Genomic DNA, 18,987 nt, shown 5'->3' with positions numbered 1-18,987 from the left:
CAGACGACCCAGAAAGAATCTCCCTGATACTAACTCCCTACTTCAAAGAATATCCTTCAATTGAGACCCAACTCTTTTTTTTTCCCCCTTTCTTTTTGCACAAACTACAGGATCTAAACCAGAGAGAGGGAGAGAGAGAGGGGAGAGACATCCTCCTCCTCTTTGGAACTGCTTTCTGTCATGAACTTAACCAAACTATATAAAAGTATCAGTATTGCCCCTCTCCCAACCCCCCCTTCCACCTTTTTTTTCTGGTTGAGTCAAGGCCACGTTGAAACTCTCGTCTGAGAAGTTTTCCCTCTTTCAGCTTTAAACTTAAAACGAAAAATGGCGCTATCTTAAATAGTTTGTTAAATATGATTGTTTTCCCTTGCAATTAAAATTGCAAACATGACAGTCTAATGCATGCCATGTTTGAACGCTAAAATATGAGGTTCTTCTTTGAGCTTTTTTTTTTTTTTTGCAAAGGGAATCTATTATGGCGATGAACAACTGCGCTTTAGCGGCTCCTCCTTTGATTTTCCTAAAGTAGGCCTTAAGCGAGAGAATATATTTTTTTCCCCTTTCTTTATGCTGCTCTGGTCTGCAGTATAAAGGACGTAGATTACCGTTTCCTACCCCATGGGAAGCAAATATTACATTCTTTGGAGCCGGCTTTTGAGTCCTCGGGACTTGGCCCCATATCATTTGAGTTTGACTTGGCTATTGCTATAGAAATCTTAATTCACCATGAGGATTCACCGTTGTGCAAAGAAGAAAAAAATGGTTTCTTTGTGCAAAATGGCTCTTTGAAGTCTAGATCCGCATATTGTAGCCTTTCATCAGACTCGCAGCCCATAGTCCGCGTCAAAGCAAAGCTGAGCTGAGTAAGTAAGATTTAACACGAGAACCCCCCCCACCCCATTTTTTTTACTGGTAAATAAAAATCAAAACTGTTGATAGTATTTGCTACCGTTGTGTGCGCGTGTCGGTTTACACTCACAGCAATATATATATTAATAAATAGTCCAAAACCTATTTTTTACTGGAAAAATATACTTTTTTAATATCTATTCTAAAGAAAAAAAACTGTTCCCACAGATCTGAAGTCCTCAAAGTTGTTTACTTTCATACAAGATTTATTCGAAATACTCACGAAATACAAGGCAGTTTGGTACGCATTTAGTGCTTGATTTAAGACGAAACAAAAACCCACTGACAATGATACAAAAATCACCGTTTGTTATTTTAACTTTGATAAAACATTTACAATTGACGTCATGTACGAAATACTATAAGCTTATGAAAAAAAAGATGAAATCTTTTCCTTTTTGCACAAATCCATAGAAAAAATAAACAAAACAATATTTTAAAAAAGATGTAAACTGCTCCTTACAAAAACCAACCAACATCCAAACACATTTAAACGTGTACAAAATTTACAAATGTACAACTTGCTCCGGTTTTTAAACATGCACTTTGGTTCGATCGTACAAAATATTACCATGTCCGATTGAAAAATAAATAAAAAAAAACATACTGAAGGCAGAAATTATATTTATATTTATATATTTTTTTTGCAAAAAAAGTTGCACACCATCATGCCTGCAGCCTACAAGAATGTACCACATTTTTTTTTCTACGTGATTTACACAACTCGCAGAAGAAGCACCGAGCCGTTTTGGATAGCTTAAAAAATATTTATAATAAAAAATATTTGTCTTTTAATAGAAAGCGCGTCAGAAGGGGTTCCCAGTTTCAGTTAAGTGGCTCAGAATGTCTGTTTCGGTGGCTATTCCAAAACAAAAAAGGAAACAAAAAATATGGACCAGAGGGCCCTAACAGGCACCCAATCATTTTTGAAAATATATGAGGGGATGGAAATCAGAACGCGTCCCTGGTTTGGGGGTTCCTGTAAGGAACCTCCTCAGATGGGTCTGGCGTGGAGTGGCCGCTGGGTGGTGTCTGCCCACCGCTCGCACCTGAGCTGTGGCACACGTACCACTCGCTTAAATTCGCTGGCTGTTGTTGCTGAGAGGCCCCCGCCGGCGGCTCCGACAACACCGAAGGGCCCCCGGATGGCTCCCGCCCCAAGTCCGAAGAAGGTGACACCAGAGATGGAGTTGAAGACTCATAGCCAGAGCTGGGCGGGGGGGACTTGCAGTGCACCTTCATGTGCTTCCGCAAGGAGCTGGGGTGCGTGTAGGACTTATCGCAGCCCCGAACTTTGCAATTGTAGGGCTTGTCGCTGGTGTGCACGTGGGAGTGCTTCTTCCGGTCACTACTATTGGCGAAACGTCGGTCGCACCCGTCGAACTCACACTTGAAGGGTTTCTCACCTGTTGACAGCCAAGGAGATAGAATTAAATTTAGTTAATACACATGATAAATGTAATGTTTTTTTGTTTGTTTGTTGGTTTTTCCCTTAAAACACATAATAAATAATTTCTAAATAAACGGATTAAACTGCTTGCACAGAATGAAGGATTGCTGCAAAGATCACTTACTGTAACTTTCCATCAGTCGGCATTATATGACTAACTATAAAAGCTGTATAGAAATCTAAATATTTAACTTTTTTTTGTTTCGTTTCTTTGTTTTTACTTGACTATACAATTATGAAAGAGTTTTTTTTTTATTCTTATTGTCATGAGGCAAATTTTCATCTTTACAAAGTTCATGAATGAACTCCTGTCTGTTATTTTATGTCTTTTTTTAAGTCTCCCACTTACAACTGGTTAGATTTCCCTTTCTTTTTTTCCCCATTTCTTTTAGTGCAAACAGACTAATCGCATTTTTAAATATAAGCTAATACCTTATGCGAGTTTTGCTTTGAATTAAAGCATTTTTGATACCAAGGAATAAATGTTATGTTGCACCATGTTCCACGCGTGTTTAATGTTTGCATTCATTCGAATAAACAATGTTTATGTTGCTGCAGAATACAGTTTCCAATGCATGCAATGCAACTGGTGAATGTGGGTCTATGGGACAGGGAGGTGGTGGGGGGGGTGCTCAAAAAAAGTGACTGAAAACGCTGATAAATACTAGGAACAACAGAATGTCTTTAGCATATTCATTAGTAACACAACCTGTCAGCTTCTTTTCGAGCCACTCAAATGCGGACTGAATCTAAATTCACTTTTTATTATTAAGTATTTCTGATTAAATATGAGGGAGAAAGATGTGGGGGGAAAAAAGACAATCTGAATAAATTAGACGGAAATCATCCACTGCTGATTTTTTTTTTCTCTCTCTCCTTCTCCTCCTCCGATTAAAGCTTTTGAGAATATGTAATTGCCTCTGTCTAATTACACTTGCGGGTTGAATATCAATTTGACCTTCAGCTGTTGGGTTGAGAGAGCCAATCAAGGATATTAGTGTAGTACAAGAAACCGTTGGAGGAAACAGACCCCAGGGGCAGACCCTAGTCATAACCACACTTTCGGCTTGGGTTTTAAACATGATACCAAAAAGACCAGGCCCCTCGGGAGTCAAAACACAGAAATAATTTAACAGATTTGTATTTAGGTAATGTGAGCAAATGATATGAATAATACATGGGGGGGCAGGAATGTAGAAGAAGAAGGAGGGGTGCTGTGTGTGTGTGTGTATATGTTGGGGGGGNGGGGGGGGGTATTCACTGTAATCATTTACAAGTCTGACTCGACATTTTGAGGCCTTTATTTTCCTTCTAGCTCACTGAAGCATGCAGCCATATTGATCAATTAGTTCATTTTCTTTTACTGTTAAGTTTGCACTGCATATAAGTTAGCATTCATACTGCAGATAAAGTAAAACGCTCTAACCTGGTGCTGGCAACCTGTTGCATTGAAACTATTCAAAATCAGCTTTCCTCACTGAGAAGCTGTTCTACAAATTGACGTTTGGAAAGGACTCATCACATGCATAAATAAACCTGCATGCAAAACCAAAAGCACTCAAAATCCATCGTGTAATTTTAAAACGTCTATTCAAAATAGGTGGAATATTAATAAAGATAATTATAAGAAAGCATGAGTAAATGTGGAAGATGCAATACTCTCACAGTTTTTTTTTTTCATCATGCACTGAGCTTCTTAGATAAGACATGACGTGGGTCTCTGTCTTTTTTTGTGTAAACAAGAGGTTTGAACCGTCAAACGCATGAGTGAGCTGTACCATAATCCTCCTCTTTCACAGCCAACCTTTAAGTAACTTGTAGCACACTATTATAGAAGGTGTCTGTTGCGTGTGGGTTATTGCTGCATATTCGAAACAGTAGAACCGAGAAAAAAAGTTTCAAAAAGTCTACTGCAAAAATGAAAAAATTATATTAATAATAATTACGATTTTTTTTTTCATGCAGTTAATATTTCTCCAATGCATGTATTTGTATAAAAATCTGACACTCACCAGTGTGCGTCCTTTTATGGATTTTTAAATTTTCGGATCTTGCAAACACTTTCCCGCAGCCAGGGAAGGGGCATGGAAATGGTTTCTCCCCTGTGTGCACTCGAATGTGATTCACCAGCTTGTACTTCGCCTTAAAGGGCTTGCCTTCCCTGGGACACTCTTCCCAAAAGCATATGTGGTTTGCCTGCTCCGGTCCTCCGACGTGCTCCACCGTCACATGCGTAACGAGTTCGTGCATTGTGCTGTAAGTTTTGGAGCAGAGTTTCTTGGGAGAGTGCTCCGGCTCCAGCCATTTGCAAATCAGCTCTTGCTTTATCGGCTGCCTCATGTAGCGGAAAAAAGCCCCGGGTCCTCCGTGGTGGTGGTGGTGGTGGGGGTGATGGGGATGGTGGTGGTGAGCGCCGAGATTCATGTTTAGATTCAGACCGCCGTAGCCGTGCAGAGGCGAGGCGGAGAAGGGATCAGCCCTGGAGCTTGCTACTTGACTCAAGTGATCAGACCGAACGTACATTTCTCCAGGTAGTCCTAACCTTATTTGTCCATTCAGCGCCTGGCCACCCGGTGATCCGCTGGAAGATTGCTCGTGGTGGAGTCCGGAGAAGAGGGTGGTGTGGTTCCCTGCGTCAGGGTGGTGACCATAGTGTCCGGGATAGCTACCTGTTGTTGAGACAAACATTCCGTGGTGAGAGGCTGAACCAGCTGTCTGTTCAGTCAGTACGGGCATGGTTTGAGCCGTCAGATCTCTCCGGATGAGGAAATCCCTACCTGCGGATAGAGCCTGGGCTGTGTGGGGCATAGGATAGGGGACCGACGTCGGCTGAATCGGGCCAAAAGCTCCCGTTTGACTGGAGACCACTTCACTGTGGCCTGCCATATGATGATTGTGGTGGTGGTGATGGTGGTGGGGATAATGATGGGCTGGGCTGATTTTGAGGGCCGCGGAGTGCCCCATGTGTTCTGGCCCGAATGGACTCGGCCCCAGGCGGGGTTCCGCAGTAATCTCCCCAGGGTGCGAGTGAGCCATTGAGTGTGGATGGCTGCCGAACCCCGGGAAGCCTGTCACGCTCTGAGGGGTATGGTGGTGATGATGGTGATGGTGGTGAGCCCCTGCCAAGTCAACTAATCTCAGCGCCGTGTTCCGTTTGGAAAACGCAGGGTCCATCACGGGGCTTCCCAAAGCATCCACGCTCATTACTTCCTAATTTTAGAATAACTTGACAGCAGGCAAAATAATAATGATGATGGCAAATATATTTTAATCGCAATGAAAAAAAAAAGAAATAAAAAAAAACTTTATAAAGTTAAGTCTATCTGCAGACAACATGGAATCCCATTCGGTTGAGAGGCAGCAGCAGGACGCTTTGATACTGAATAGAGATTCATGGTAGGCGCTGGAGCCCGTGGAGCTAAACAATCATCCCGCTCTCTAATTGGTCAGAGTTCTGTGATTGACGTCACCGGTGACAGTTTCCAGCGTGATGAAAAATGTCTCGGTGACAGCGCGCGTCCAGTACGCATGCGCGAAGCCGGAAGGCAAGGCTTGCGAAAAATAGTTATGCAAAGGTTATGATAGAATATAACTATCGAAAATTTCATACGGATATACTGTCGCCTTTTTTATATTCACGCAGTAAAAAAAAGTGGCTGCAGTTAAAGGAGCAGCCGTTCTCTTAATTTCTTTCAGCGGTTACTTGAAAGAATGTATACAAGTTCTGTCGATCATAAATAATGCAGTGATGTCCTCATTTTGCACCGCAACGTGTGCAGCCCCCAACTTTACTGGCAAATTACGCACAACTTTACACACATAAAAAGATCGCTTTTAGTGGGGGGTGGGGAGTAGGGGGTGCAGCGAATCGCACCGCATGTCAAGTTTTCATTTAAAGCAACGTAAATATATAGTAAATAAGCGCTTTGGAGGAAGTTATTTATTAGAATATGCAACCGCCCCTAACCTACAGCGCATGCAGCAGGGTTGACAGTCCCAGCAGCCCCCGGAGATCTGGATCTGTGTGTGTGTGTGTGTGTGTGTGTGTGTGTGTGTTTGTATATCTATGTGTGTTCAGCAATTGAAGGCGGGTTACCAGGGGCCAGTTTTTCGAAGAGGGTAAAAAATATAATAGACGGGATACGTTATGATTCCCCTTTTTTCCTTTCCTTTCCTTTCTTTCTTTTCTCTTTTTTTTTCTTTCTTTTTTTTGTATAAGACCTAAGGAAGGCAGCAAATGAGTGTTACAGGTAGTTCCGTCAAAGACTGTAGTTCCAAAATAAAATGAGTGTAAGTACCACAAAAATAGAAAAAAAAAATATTATGGTCATAATTACGCAAACAAAGACAAAATGCATTAAGATAGTATATCTAGTGTTTTTGGAGCTATATTTGCAACATTCTTTGTTGTTATGTAAATGTGTTCTTTAACAAAAAGTAAAATATCCTAAAATGTGCAACAGTGTTGTTCTCTGATAGTGGTATTTGGTAAGTCTTTAATGAAATCAAGACACCTTACCATTTTTAAACGTTTTCCAAATCTCACATTTTCTTAAAACTTTACGTTTATGACATTTTACATTATATATTGTGAGCCTCAAAATTGAGTCGATTACTCACATGAATGCGATTAGAAATTTGAGTATTGGCCTACAGAACGGGTGGCTTTGATGTACTTTTTAGGCGGAAATGTGTGCCTTGAGATCAGTAACAATGATGATAAAAATAATCATAATAACATACATTGAATTGAAATCTTAGTTATGTTTGCAGGGGGTAAAAAGCTCCAGCGGATTAAGGCAAGGTGGTATTTTAAGAAGTCTCAATGTGCTTATTTCGGTGAAATTAAAAAAGAAAGGCTAGTGGTGTAACACTGATTTCAAATATTGGGCTTGCAGATGATCACTAATGCCATTATTGTGTTTTGTTTTAGAAGCCCCACAAATTGATTTGTCTACACTGACAGCATCGCCTTAGATCATAAGTCAATATTTGGAGACGTTCCGAATCCCAAAGACGTCTATTAAAAGGCCTTTGAGCGCGACGGACTCACAGCTGCACATTTAGAGAGGGGCATCGCAGCAGCAGCGAGCAGTGTAATGCAAAACTTGGTCGGGAAGGGGCTATTTCTGGCCCAAGTTGTGCATGCACTCACTCAGTGACTCACTGAGTCGCTCTTCGCGACATGTAGGCAGGAGAGCTGTGCAGGATCATAAACATAAACACCGCATATTACAGCGAGGTCTCATAAAAAATGGCGTTGGCTTTAAATCTACTGTAAATCCGAGACAATAAACATGGTGACATATAACTTGTGCGCATAAGTAATCATTGGACATTTAATAAGACAGCATGCATTACACATTTAAATTAAATCCAGTAGTCATTGTAATATATTTTTGCATAAAAGTCAGTTTGTATGCCTCCCAATGCTACATTTATCTTAACTTGTTGCTCGTGATTTGCAACTCTGCTTTGCATATCTTATCATCATATGGTCTGCTGAATATATTAAGTTAAATTCTATGAGATACATCAATTATATGCTTTAAAGAAGCCTCAAGGATTCTTAAATTCTCCTTGATCTTAACCCGATCCTTTCTCCTCGGTTTCTGAGGATTGATTTGGAGGAACCAGTGTGCAGAATCTAGAGGCCACTTCGAGTGATCCATAATGTTATGGCCTGGTCTATTTCTTTTGGCTTTGAACTCCAGCATCCGGAGGCTCCTGTAGAGAGAGCACCACAAACCCCACTTGATAACTTCGAGAACCCAACAGACTTCATGCACCAGTAGCCTGCGAAGAAGGGGGCAAGTTGCTGTACCGCAAACAGGCAAACCACGATGTAAGCATTAAGGATTGTGGTATAGGTCCAAGTTAAACAGTGGTAGCCTACAAACCTAAATCACAGATGGCCCACACTTTAGAGAGGTAGCCTATACTAGATATTCAGATTCGGATTCCTTCCATGTGATAACTCAATAACAAACCAATCTAAAGAAGGAAGTGGTCGTGACATATATATGAAATTAAAAATCCAGTCACCTTGCAAAACTGTAAAAGGGTCTACATGAGAAAAAACACCACCTGGCATATCAATGCATCCAATAATGATTTTTAATATATGGACGGACATAGACAGACTGACGTCAGATCCAGGCAAAATGCTTAATTGAGCAAAACGTTTCCAATCTTCTCTAATAGGTTACTATTTTTTTTCTACCCAGTGTGTTTGACAAAGACAACGTGGCACTTTATGGACATTCTGACCCATATTGACTTTATGTTCTAAGCTGATATCTGTTTTATTCTTTGTTATTTAGCAGTTTTACTAAATTCCCAGTCAGCAATCTGAAAATATCTGCGACTGATGATGTCAAGAGACATTGAGGTTCGGGCCCCAGCACGGTGGATTGTTATTTGGTGAGTGCATGTTATTGGGAAGAACCAATGAAGGAGCAGCTGCAGACCCCACGTGACCGCCCCCTCTTCTCTCCCATTCATCAGGGCTGGACTGTGTTGTCTTTTCAATTCATTTATCTGCAGGAATGATTGCGACTATCAGTCTAGAGCTCACTGCCTGACTGAGGAGGTGAAAGTTACGCCACAGGAAGATAAACCGCAAAAAGACAATATTGCATGTAGTAAATACGTGGTTTTTAAATGTGCATCAGATGAGCTGTACAGGGGAATTCCTCGCGTCGTGAAAGAAAAAAAAAGTAAACAGAAAATTCGGTGGATTCGAGTTCAGAAGAGATAAACCGCAGAGAGAGAGGAGGAGGAAGAATATCTGCGCGTGTTTTCATTGAGTTCTGCGCTCAGTCGTCTCGAAGAGTCAAGACTGAAGATGCTCTTGGACGCAGGACCACAGTATCCCACCATAGGAGTCACTACTTTCGGCTCCTCTCGGCATCACTCAACAGGAGAGGTGGCGGAGCGGGAAGTGGCGCTTGGGATCAACCCGTTCGCGGATGGCATGGGCGCCTTCAAGATCAACCACAGCTCCCACGACATCGGCTCGGGGCAGGCGGCGTTCTCATCACAGGCTCCCGGATATGCGGCAGCGGCCGCCCTGGGACACCATCACCACCCGACGCACGTTGGTTCCTACTCAACGGCGGCGTTTAACTCCACCAGGGACTTTTTGTTCAGAAATCGGGGCTTCGGGGACGCGACCGGGGCACAGCACAGTCTGTTCGCCTCTGGAAGCTTTGCGGGGCCGCACGGACACTCGGACGCGGCGGGGCACCTGCTCTTCCCTGGACTTCACGAGCAGGCGGCGAGCCACGCGTCCTCCAACGTGGTGAACAGCCAGATGCGACTGGGCTTCTCAGGGGACGTGTACGGCCGGGCCGATCAGTATGGCCATGTCACAAGCCCGCGCTCCGACCATTACGCGTCCACCCAGCTGCACGGATATGGCCCCATGAACATGAATATGGCTGCGCACCACGGAGCCGGGGCCTTTTTCCGCTACATGAGGCAACCCATCAAACAGGAGCTCATCTGCAAGTGGATCGAACCCGAGCAGCTGACGAACCCCAAAAAGTCGTGTAACAAAACTTTCAGCACCATGCATGAGTTGGTGACCCACCTCACGGTGGAGCACGTTGGGGGGCCCGAGCAGACGAACCACGTCTGCTTCTGGGAGGACTGCTCCAGAGAGGGGAAGCCCTTCAAAGCCAAATACAAACTTGTAAATCACATCAGAGTTCACACGGGAGAAAAGCCCTTTCCGTGCCCGTTCCCAGGCTGCGGCAAAGTGTTTGCACGATCGGAAAACCTAAAAATTCACAAAAGGACTCACACCGGTAAGAAATGCCAGAATCTCCTGCCAAATCGCAGCTGACAAAAAGTGCATGCGATCAGGTTATTTACTACAGATGCTCAGCTGGAGACTGCATATGATCCTCGACAGAAAATAGTTCACTGCAAAAGATTTTCAAATGATCAAACTTAGATTTTTAACACTACTAGATTGCAAGCAATTACCTTCAGTGCATGCACAAAGCAAGGTTTTCGATTGTGTTTATTTTTACTCTAAATGTATGCATGCTTGTTTTTAAAGAAATCGTATTTCATGTCTTGCATTAGGTGAGAAGCCTTTTAAGTGTGAGTTCGACGGCTGCGACAGGAGGTTTGCAAACAGCAGCGACCGTAAGAAACACATGCACGTCCACACGTCGGACAAGCCATATCTGTGCAAAATGTGCGACAAGTCTTACACGCATCCCAGCTCCCTCCGAAAACACATGAAGGTAAAAACAAAAGCTCCATAAATTGATTGTTTTTCTATATATTTGTGATAGTAGGATTCCATTTTCTTTATTTTTATATATATAAAAAAACTTGATGTATATATTATTGAGGATTGTTGTTTTTTTTGCCAATTTTGTTTTGTTTTTCTTTTTCTAAATTCAGATTTTGTGTGTGTGTTTCAGTGTTTGATTTTTATTTTGTTTTTATTTTCATATTTTCTCAAGCGCAAAATCATATAAGGATCTTAATTGAGTTTTCTATTTCTTCGGATGTCCAAACCAATCACGTCAGCAGTAATCAGCACCCTATTACTTTTTTTGTTATTTATTTTTTTGTTTGTTTGTTTGTTTTGTCTAAAAAAGGCAAGTGGCTACCAAATATTTTCCCTTCTTTCTCATATCCGCAGGTCCACGAATCCACAAACCCAGGATCGCAGCCTTCCCCAGCGGCCAGTTCAGGGTACGAGTCCTCCACACCTCCCACCATCGTGTCACCGTCCACAGAGAACCAGAGCAGCAGCTCCATATCACCAGCAGCTTCAGCGGTCCATCACACAGCCAGCCACAGCACGCTGTCGTCAAATTTCAATGAATGGTACGTGTAAATATTTTTGAAAAACGCATAAAAGACAATGGAAAATTTTATGAAAAGAGGAGAGGAAAAAAAAAACTTCGACCTTTCTAAACAAAAATCAGAAAGATGGACGGAGGACAAAAAAAAGCACGGGAGGTGAAGTTAAAGACTGCCGTGATGCATGGACAGAAACATGGACAGCTCCTCCTTTTACCGAGAGACTGCTGCACAGAAACAGATCACAAAAGAAAAAGCATGCTATCTGCGGGTAGAGGCCTGATTTTTCCTTTTCTTTCTTTCTTTCTTTCTTTTTTATTTTTTTTGTAAATAAGGATTTTTGCCGAACTGGAGCACACAGCAAGAAAGAAAAAAAATGAAATGTAATATTTTATTTTGTAAATATCACAGTTTTAAGGAGGAATTTGTTAAAATGTCATGAAGACATGAAAATGGCCTCTAAGGTTGCTGTGGGGGAAAGAATGTTTCTAGTTGTGTACCAAAATGTGAAATATTCAGTATTATCACAGTCTACACGTCGACCTAACCGACTCTTAGTATTAATGTGCTTTTGTAGCCTATCCAGTGCAGCATATTTTTATTTTTTTTTTTTTTTTTTTTTTTTCTTAATTTTTCGTCAAATTAAGGTCCAGTTTGAATAGCACAGAGTATCATTGTTGTTATTTAATGTCATGTCGATGAGTCGTGTAGTGAAAAAAAAAATCGTGTCAATCTGTTCATGTACGTGCTAAATATATATATAAAAAATCTGTCAATTGCTCTGTCTGAGAGGAAGTATTATTCCATGTAAAGTAGCTGGGTTTTTCCACATTTATCCGCATGTACAAGGGCCGGTAATATGTTAGAAATGATCGGTATTTATGGAGAAATGCGCTCGTACAGTATGTCAAATTTTAGTTTACAATAATATTAATAATAATAATGAAAAAATGTTTGGATACATTTCGTACTATATTAAAGGACTGTAAAAAATACAAAAAATGCATTTCATTGAAGGTTGATTTTTTTTAATATATGGAAAATTATGGCCAAAATAGTTCTTTTTTATACCAATTTAGTTACTTTGGAGGAATTCTAAGGGAAATAAGTTGAACTCTTCATTATAAGTGTGTGTGAGTTGATAGGAGAATGTGTGTAATGTGATGAGTGTGTGTGTGTGTGTGTGTGTGAGAGAGAGAACTTTCCTGACACTCGATAATAACTACTAAATTCACTTCCCCCCTCTTTCTCTTGCTCCTGGATCTTCTGTTTATCCAAAATTAACATCCACCGCTCTGCCCTCCAGTAATACGCAAATTAAATCGATTAATCACGGCTGTTGTTCCTCGGCGGATAAAACCGGAGTAAGCTATTTTGTGTTACTTAATTGTTCGGGAATCTAATTTTCAAATCTAATTTATTTTCTCTTTTTTTCTTCTTTTTGCGTTTTTTTTTTCGTCGGACTTCCTATCGTAGATTAAGATAGAGAGAGAGAGATTGAAGGAAAGCCTGGGAGTCAATGTGGGACCCCCCCTTTCCACCCTCCCCTTCTTCACCCACACACACTTCATTGTTACTGGCTTCAGCTTGCTTGACCGCCCCATTAGGCAGAGATCACATCAGCAGCCGCCACTGATCATGGTTAACACTGCCAGGGTGCACGGATCCGCCGCTATCTGTCAGACTGCAGATACATGCAACAGAAATGAAAAAAAAAGAACAAAAATGTCAACCCTTATATTAAAAAAAAAAAAACAATAAAAAAAACAAGAAGTTGCAACATATAGCCACATAGCAAGCTTCATCTCAGATGATTATGTTGAAAATGTATTGAAATGTATTCATATTTTCTTTTCACGGACTATTACGCGTGGAGATAAATGAAGGGTGGCAATAAAATGGCTTTTTTCGACTCTATTTAACACTATCTATCTATCTGGTCCCAGTGCAGATGCGCCAATGACGCACCGCGACAGGGGGAAAATGTGCACTCTGCAGACAGAGGAAGTTAGCAGCTGTACGGATTAAAACAAACAAATGGTAAAAAATTGAGATAGTTTAAAGTGGACGCGTTCTTTTTGATTAAAATATGACTGACAAATCCAGCCAAAATGCATTTATTTATCCTATAAATCGAGATCAAAAGGGAAGCTGTGGGCTGATTTTTCAAAATTATGTTAGGAATTCTTTTTTTACATATAGCTGCAGAATTGAGTCGAATGTTGTCGTTTTTAGGGGGATTTCTTTTTTTCAACGTGTGCAGAACAAATAGCATATTTAGAGAGGAGTTTTTACATGCTATTTGGACACCATCTGGGGGAAAAAGGAAAGAATATAATGCACTTTATTTTTCACTACAGAGAAAAAACAGGTACACCAGCAAAGTGAAATAGAAGCAAACAAAGCTAAACATTATACAGGCATAATATAAAAACACAAGGCTATATAGTAAGGTGCTTATGAGTTCATTTACTTCATTGATTTTTTTTTAATCAATATGCACATGAAAAAAGTTAGGATTAACAACTCCCCCCCAAAAACATCTTTTCAGTACACTTTTTATAGAGTTGAAACAGAAATGTTGCTTTAATGCAAATAATGTACTTATCAGTAACATTTATCCAACAGGTCCTATCTATTAATCGCAAAGTAAAATGTATATTCTGACATGAAGTGGTACAGCTGTAAAACAGTTTTACCGTAAAATCAAACAAAAGCGACCTAATGATTTACTACTGCTTTACTTTAAGTCATGGTACCATTCCGTTGTGCAACTTAGTGAAATTATCATAGTGAGGATGTTCTTTAGAATTTGTAAAAACAAGATTATGCAAAGTAATGGGGGAGAAAATATGAGGTTAGTTAAAAAGAGAGTCCTGTCTTGCTTTTAGAGACTGCAGTTTTTGTTTGCAGCTATAGAGCAGAGCACATTTTTTTTTTCATTTTGTGTTTAAAATCTACAATAAAGCATGTAAATCTGATTATGTAACATAGAACGCATAGACACCTCCAACTTTTCCCATTGTCTCATTATTACATAAAAAAATATTATTTTCCTTCAAAACCAACAGTAATATCTTTCAGTTTATCCTACAGCTATCACACTGCAAAACGATCTAGAAATAAGTAAGAATTTCTTAAATTAAGTGTATTTATCTTTATTTCAAGTAGGTAAATGAGATAGTTTGCCAATGGAATGAGTATTTTTACTCTTAAAATAAGATAATTAGATAATATGTACTTGAAATAAGACAATGCAATTGTGTTTTTCATATTTTAAATGTAAATTGTCTTGTTCAATTGGCAAAATGTCACTTTATACCTCCTCAATTCAAGAACAAATGCACTTATGTAAAGAAAAAATGACTTATCTAGATTTCGATTTTTTCCAGTGCATGATCAGAGATCAGATCAGGAGCAGCCCTTAATGTTTTTAAATGTTTACAGTGAATTTATTTATTTATTATTATACATTAGTTAATGAGAAACAGCCCGGAAAAAAAAAATCCGTCCGTATTTCCATGCATTTGTGCTTGCTTGTAATCAGTTTGAGTTAATCTCTCGGCGGTTTATTTTAAAAGTTCGCAACTTCTTATTGGATACTTGATTCTGGGTTTTACAAGGGCATGAACCCCAGTAAACCAGTGTCTGGCAACGCCCATGGCTCTGCGTGCCAATTTGGACTCCACACAAGAGATCAGGGTTTCAACGTGTTGCTTAATCTTTACCATTATTTTACACTTTGAACCTACAGACATTCTATCTCACACACACGCACTCGCCCCCTCAAACCCCCCACCTCCCCCAATAACCCAACTAACACACACATACTACAAAGAAATCGAAAAACTCGTAAAAAGATGTGTTGACGGCAACCTGCTCAAATAGTAAGGGGGGAAACCCAAAACATCCACTTCAGATGTATTTACGCACAAGTCTGGAAATGACAACCGCTCCAGATATCGAAGAAGGCGCAATAAGCGCCACCGTCATGAATATTTATCAGCCGCACTTCACTTGTGGCCAGTAAACCGAGCCTGGAGTGTGTGTTACTGAGGTGCAAGGCACAGACTGCGGCTTATCTGCGCATCAGAATGCTACTGCTCACACATTTAGAGGTGGAATTGTCTATATGAAAACAAACAAGAGTCGGTGCAAATGTGCAGGCTATCGTGGTACGTTTCAGAAGGAAAGGAAAGGAAACATTTTAGGTTCTGATTTCAAGCGTGATGGCTTTGGTAGATATCTTTAAAGCACAACATTACATTTCCCAAATAGTTCCATCTTTTTGTAGAAATATTTATTGATCTAAGTATAACAAATATAGTCATCTTGATTAAATAATCGACTAATTTAACATTTGCAATCAAATTTATTTGTATGGTTTTTTTTGTATTTGTGAAGAAATACGATTTGTAGACTTTGAAAGGTTGCAAAAAAAAAAAAAAAAAATCCCATACATAAACAGCTACGTTACCTTTAAATAAAAGGTCACATTCAAATCAAGGACGCCACGCTGCACTTCATTCGCGTGCAGACATTTGTTAAACCATTACTTTATTATAATGTTGGCATGAAACGCTTTTACGTGGCATAATGTCCAGATATTGACATTAATTTATTGTCGACGACCAATTATTTTATCTTCTATCTCTAAAATCAAAATTGATATACTTATGCTTAGCTATTACTATATACGACCAACTGATACTTTACCCTTAAAAGCCATGCTTAATTTTTTTTTTTTTTTTTTTTTTTTTTTTGTTTTTTTGCAACATTCCATTGTTTGTTTAATTTCCCGTTATTCACCATAACAAAGAGGGAAACATCAAAAGTTTGGATTCTTTAAACTTTCTGCATGCAGGGTTCTTCTTTAAAGCAGAGTGAAGGCATGAAATATTTGCAGCACTGGTAAAAACAACAACAGAAGTTTTGTACTTCGGTGGATAACAACAAATAAAAGGTGGAAATATAATTGTGCTTTAATTTTTGATAAATCTTGATAAATATACCAAAATGTTATCGAATCTTAATCTTTTTTCCCACATGTTTGTGATCATATTTTATCCTGCAATAAGTTGATATGTCAAAAGTAAATTTTTCTTGCACATTACATACCAATTAGCTACCGATTGACTAATTTACAAACAATACAAACCGTTAATTTGTTGTAAACATTTCACTCGTGCAATACGTTTTTTACTTATTTATCTTTGTTAGATTGAGTTTTGCTGTATTAATAAGAAACAATTAAATATACTATATTAGGTATTTTGTCATTTGCGTTTTAGTGCTACACTATATAGCAATAGTTGCCTTTTTTTGTATTTTTATCAATTAACTTATTTTATTTAACTACGTCACGGATTGGGACATTAATCTCCGCTTTCCAACCGCGGTGCCAGGGGTTTGGAGCCGCGGAAAAGAGGGGGTTCGTTATAGTGAAGCATAGGCTCACGGTGACCCCCCTCGCATTACTTGTGATGTCTGACACGCCATTAAAGTTGAGAGCGAGCAGGAGATTTGTGGAGGCGCTGACACGGTGTCGTCCTGACGCTTCTCCATTTTTTTTTCCTTGACGCGTTGCTAAATGAGGCCACTCCAATTAGCGTTCTGCTGCAGCGTGACACCGCTGCACACCTCTGCAGCCCCACGGAAAATAAACACACAGGTTCATGCGTCGCTTCTTTGTTTTGGATAAACATAGACAAAGGAAAACCAACGGAGTAATAACCTGGACATCAACGTTAAGGATATAAATAGAACATGTGGACACAAAGCAGTGAAAAGGATGTAGTTCTATAACACTTCAATATCTATCAATAAAAGTATAACTTAATTTCATGTTCCTGTGAATCAAACCTTTAAGAGATTTCTAAGAGTTATTTATAACAAAAAAATAAAATAAAAAAATGCTCTCTGGGTTGAGCCAACATTGTGGTCCAAACCTGGAACTTTAAAAGACTCATGGCACTGTTTAATTGTGCTATAAAAGTAGCTTGGGTTGATCAAAAGGGCTTATAGGAAGCTTTATTTTCATTGAGCATGTTTTTTTAAAGACAGACAGGACAAAAATGGAGTCCATGCCTGAAGACTTATACACCCGCCACTTCAAAACAACCTAACTAAAACATTGTTTGTAATTTTTTACAAAATTAAAAAGAAAAACCCCTCTAAGCATAAAGTCAAATTTAAGACCTAAATCGAACTCCGTATCCTTCCTTTCCTCCCATCTTGTTGGTGTGCGCTGGAGTTTTAGAGCGTAGCAGTTTTGCTTTTAATGAATTCATCATTCACTTCATATTTTGATTTAATGTACATATGGTGCCTCAATGGCGTTCAATTGAGAAAAGGTCTTCTCACTTACGGAGCAGCTTGTCGACATCTGTTTATCTGATGAGTCTGAAAATGACTCCTTATTTTGCAGTGAGGTTGACCAGCCAAAGATAATCAGGGACAGTCTTCCACTGATCCTTCTCACATCAGCATGTTTTTATATGTATATACTTGGAAGAGTGAAGGTTGCTTGGAGGAAAACAGCCAAAACTAAATCCTACAAGATTGAATTTTATTGTGCAACACCCCCAGTGTAATTTGAACAGATCTTATGGCTCTCATTGTGTTGCACTCTGCTTTTCACCTTGAGTCCATAAAGACTCATTCACATTTGTTCTGCACGTTATGTGGTGTGTTAGTTGTATATCACTTTAAAAACATAAACAACAGCAGACCTCTTAATATTGAAACGTCATAATAGGGGGGTCAATCTGAAGAAAAAGGCATATGTAATCTAGCAGTCTTTATTTGGAATTTCAGTAACAACATGCCAGCAAGTCAATCTATCTTATGTACAAGTACTTAGTCCTAGGGTTGCATAAGCTCTGTTTTTTTTTTGTGTGTGTGCCTTTTTTTCCAATGGGCTTTGGCCCAAAACCTTCCAACTATTTCAAAAGAAGAGCAATAAATATAAGTTGTTTTGCCTGACTTATGTTTTGAGTGAAGATATTTTAAATAAAACGAGTTGCGTTTTCTTCCTCCCTTGTGGCTGAATCATTCCAGGAAAAAAAAAAAGTGTGCAAAGAAATAAAATGGATCCATAATTCCCCTTGTTGCTTGATTTTTGCAAGCACAACTGCAGCTATTTACTATGTTAATGTCGAAAAATAGTTTATTTTCTCTGTGATGTGTGATTACTTAAAGATGATGAAAAGGTTTAACAATAGCAGAAAGCTTTATGTTAATTGTGTTGGATTTTTTTGTTCAAGTTTGTAGACTTTATTTTTAGCGAAGATTTTCATAAATGATTTTTGTTTAGGAATGGAATAAAATTGTTACAATGTCCTCCAGCTATAACTCTACCCCCCGTCCCCCAAGATAGTAAAATTTTATGACATGCTGGAAGCATGCAGCAGAGTTAGAAACATATTTTCATTCCACGTTTGCACTGACCTTTCAGTCATTCTGACATCTTATCTGCAATATCACAACACCGCTTAGCAACAGATCAACAGCAGCCGGCTGATGCCTCAATCACAGTCCATCTCTGCAGTGTGTGTGCGTATCCATTTATAATCATACCACCGCTGCAGAAAGTGAGCAATCAAAGGTAAGATTTGGCAACAAAATGTGGAAATCAAGGTATCATCAGTGTAACCAAGCACTTGGCAAGTAGCATTTTTCGCCAGCTGCATCAGCAGGACACAGGTGGAAATGCAAGGCAAGTGGCTGTGACAGCCAGGAAAGACTTGGACCCTGGTTGTGTCAGTCTGTGTGGGAGTGTTTGTAGGACTGTGCAC

General features: G+C 39.6%; 2 protein-coding genes across 3 annotated transcripts; one reads left to right on the top strand and one right to left on the bottom strand.

Annotated features, from left to right (window-relative positions):
- Window positions 1-1,082: 1,082 nt before the first annotated feature.
- On the bottom strand, window positions 1,083-5,730 carry LOC107089134 (zinc finger protein ZIC 4-like). 2 transcript variants are annotated; one of them, XM_015381727.1, is made up of 3 exons: window positions 5,140-5,730; window positions 4,375-5,031; window positions 1,083-2,318 (listed from the first exon to the last, which is right to left on the bottom strand). In XM_015381727.1, the coding sequence occupies exons 1-3, from the start codon at window positions 5,564-5,566 to the stop codon at window positions 1,864-1,866; spliced, it is 1,539 nt and encodes a 512-aa protein (XP_015237213.1). In that variant the 5' UTR covers window positions 5,567-5,730; the 3' UTR covers window positions 1,083-1,863. The 2 variants fall into 2 exon arrangements, with proteins under 2 accessions (XP_015237213.1, XP_015237212.1); XM_015381726.1 differs by having other exon boundaries at window positions 1,084-2,318; window positions 4,375-5,729.
- Window positions 5,731-8,904: 3,174 nt separating this feature from the next.
- Window positions 8,905-12,184, top strand: zic1 (Zic family member 1). Its single transcript, XM_015381730.1, has 3 exons — window positions 8,905-10,173; window positions 10,457-10,620; window positions 11,028-12,184. The coding sequence occupies exons 1-3, from the start codon at window positions 9,210-9,212 to the stop codon at window positions 11,223-11,225; spliced, it is 1,326 nt and encodes a 441-aa protein (XP_015237216.1). The 5' UTR covers window positions 8,905-9,209; the 3' UTR covers window positions 11,226-12,184.
- Window positions 12,185-18,987: the final 6,803 nt, after the last annotated feature.

Source organism: Cyprinodon variegatus, unplaced genomic scaffold (genome assembly GCF_000732505.1).
Source record: "Cyprinodon variegatus isolate N-32 unplaced genomic scaffold, C_variegatus-1.0 Scaffold240, whole genome shotgun sequence".
Classification (NCBI taxonomy): domain Eukaryota; kingdom Metazoa; phylum Chordata; class Actinopteri; order Cyprinodontiformes; family Cyprinodontidae; genus Cyprinodon; species Cyprinodon variegatus.
This window is presented reverse-complemented; position numbering and strand designations above follow the sequence as displayed.

Excerpts from the sequence above, each read along its gene's own strand:
- LOC107089134 (XM_015381726.1), bottom strand. The coding sequence starts at position 5,566 with ATGAGCGTGGATGCTTTGGGAAGCCCCGTGATGGACCCTGCGTTTTCC. Across the intron at positions 2,319-4,374 it reads CCATAAAAGGACGCACACTG|GTGAGAAACCCTTCAAGTGT; the intron begins GTGAGTGTCAGA and ends GGCTGTCAACAG.
- zic1 (XM_015381730.1), top strand. The coding sequence starts at position 9,210 with ATGCTCTTGGACGCAGGACCACAGTATCCCACCATAGGAGTCACTACT. Across the intron at positions 10,174-10,456 it reads TCACAAAAGGACTCACACCG|GTGAGAAGCCTTTTAAGTGT; the intron begins GTAAGAAATGCC and ends GTCTTGCATTAG. Across the intron at positions 10,621-11,027 it reads CCCTCCGAAAACACATGAAG|GTCCACGAATCCACAAACCC; the intron begins GTAAAAACAAAA and ends TCATATCCGCAG.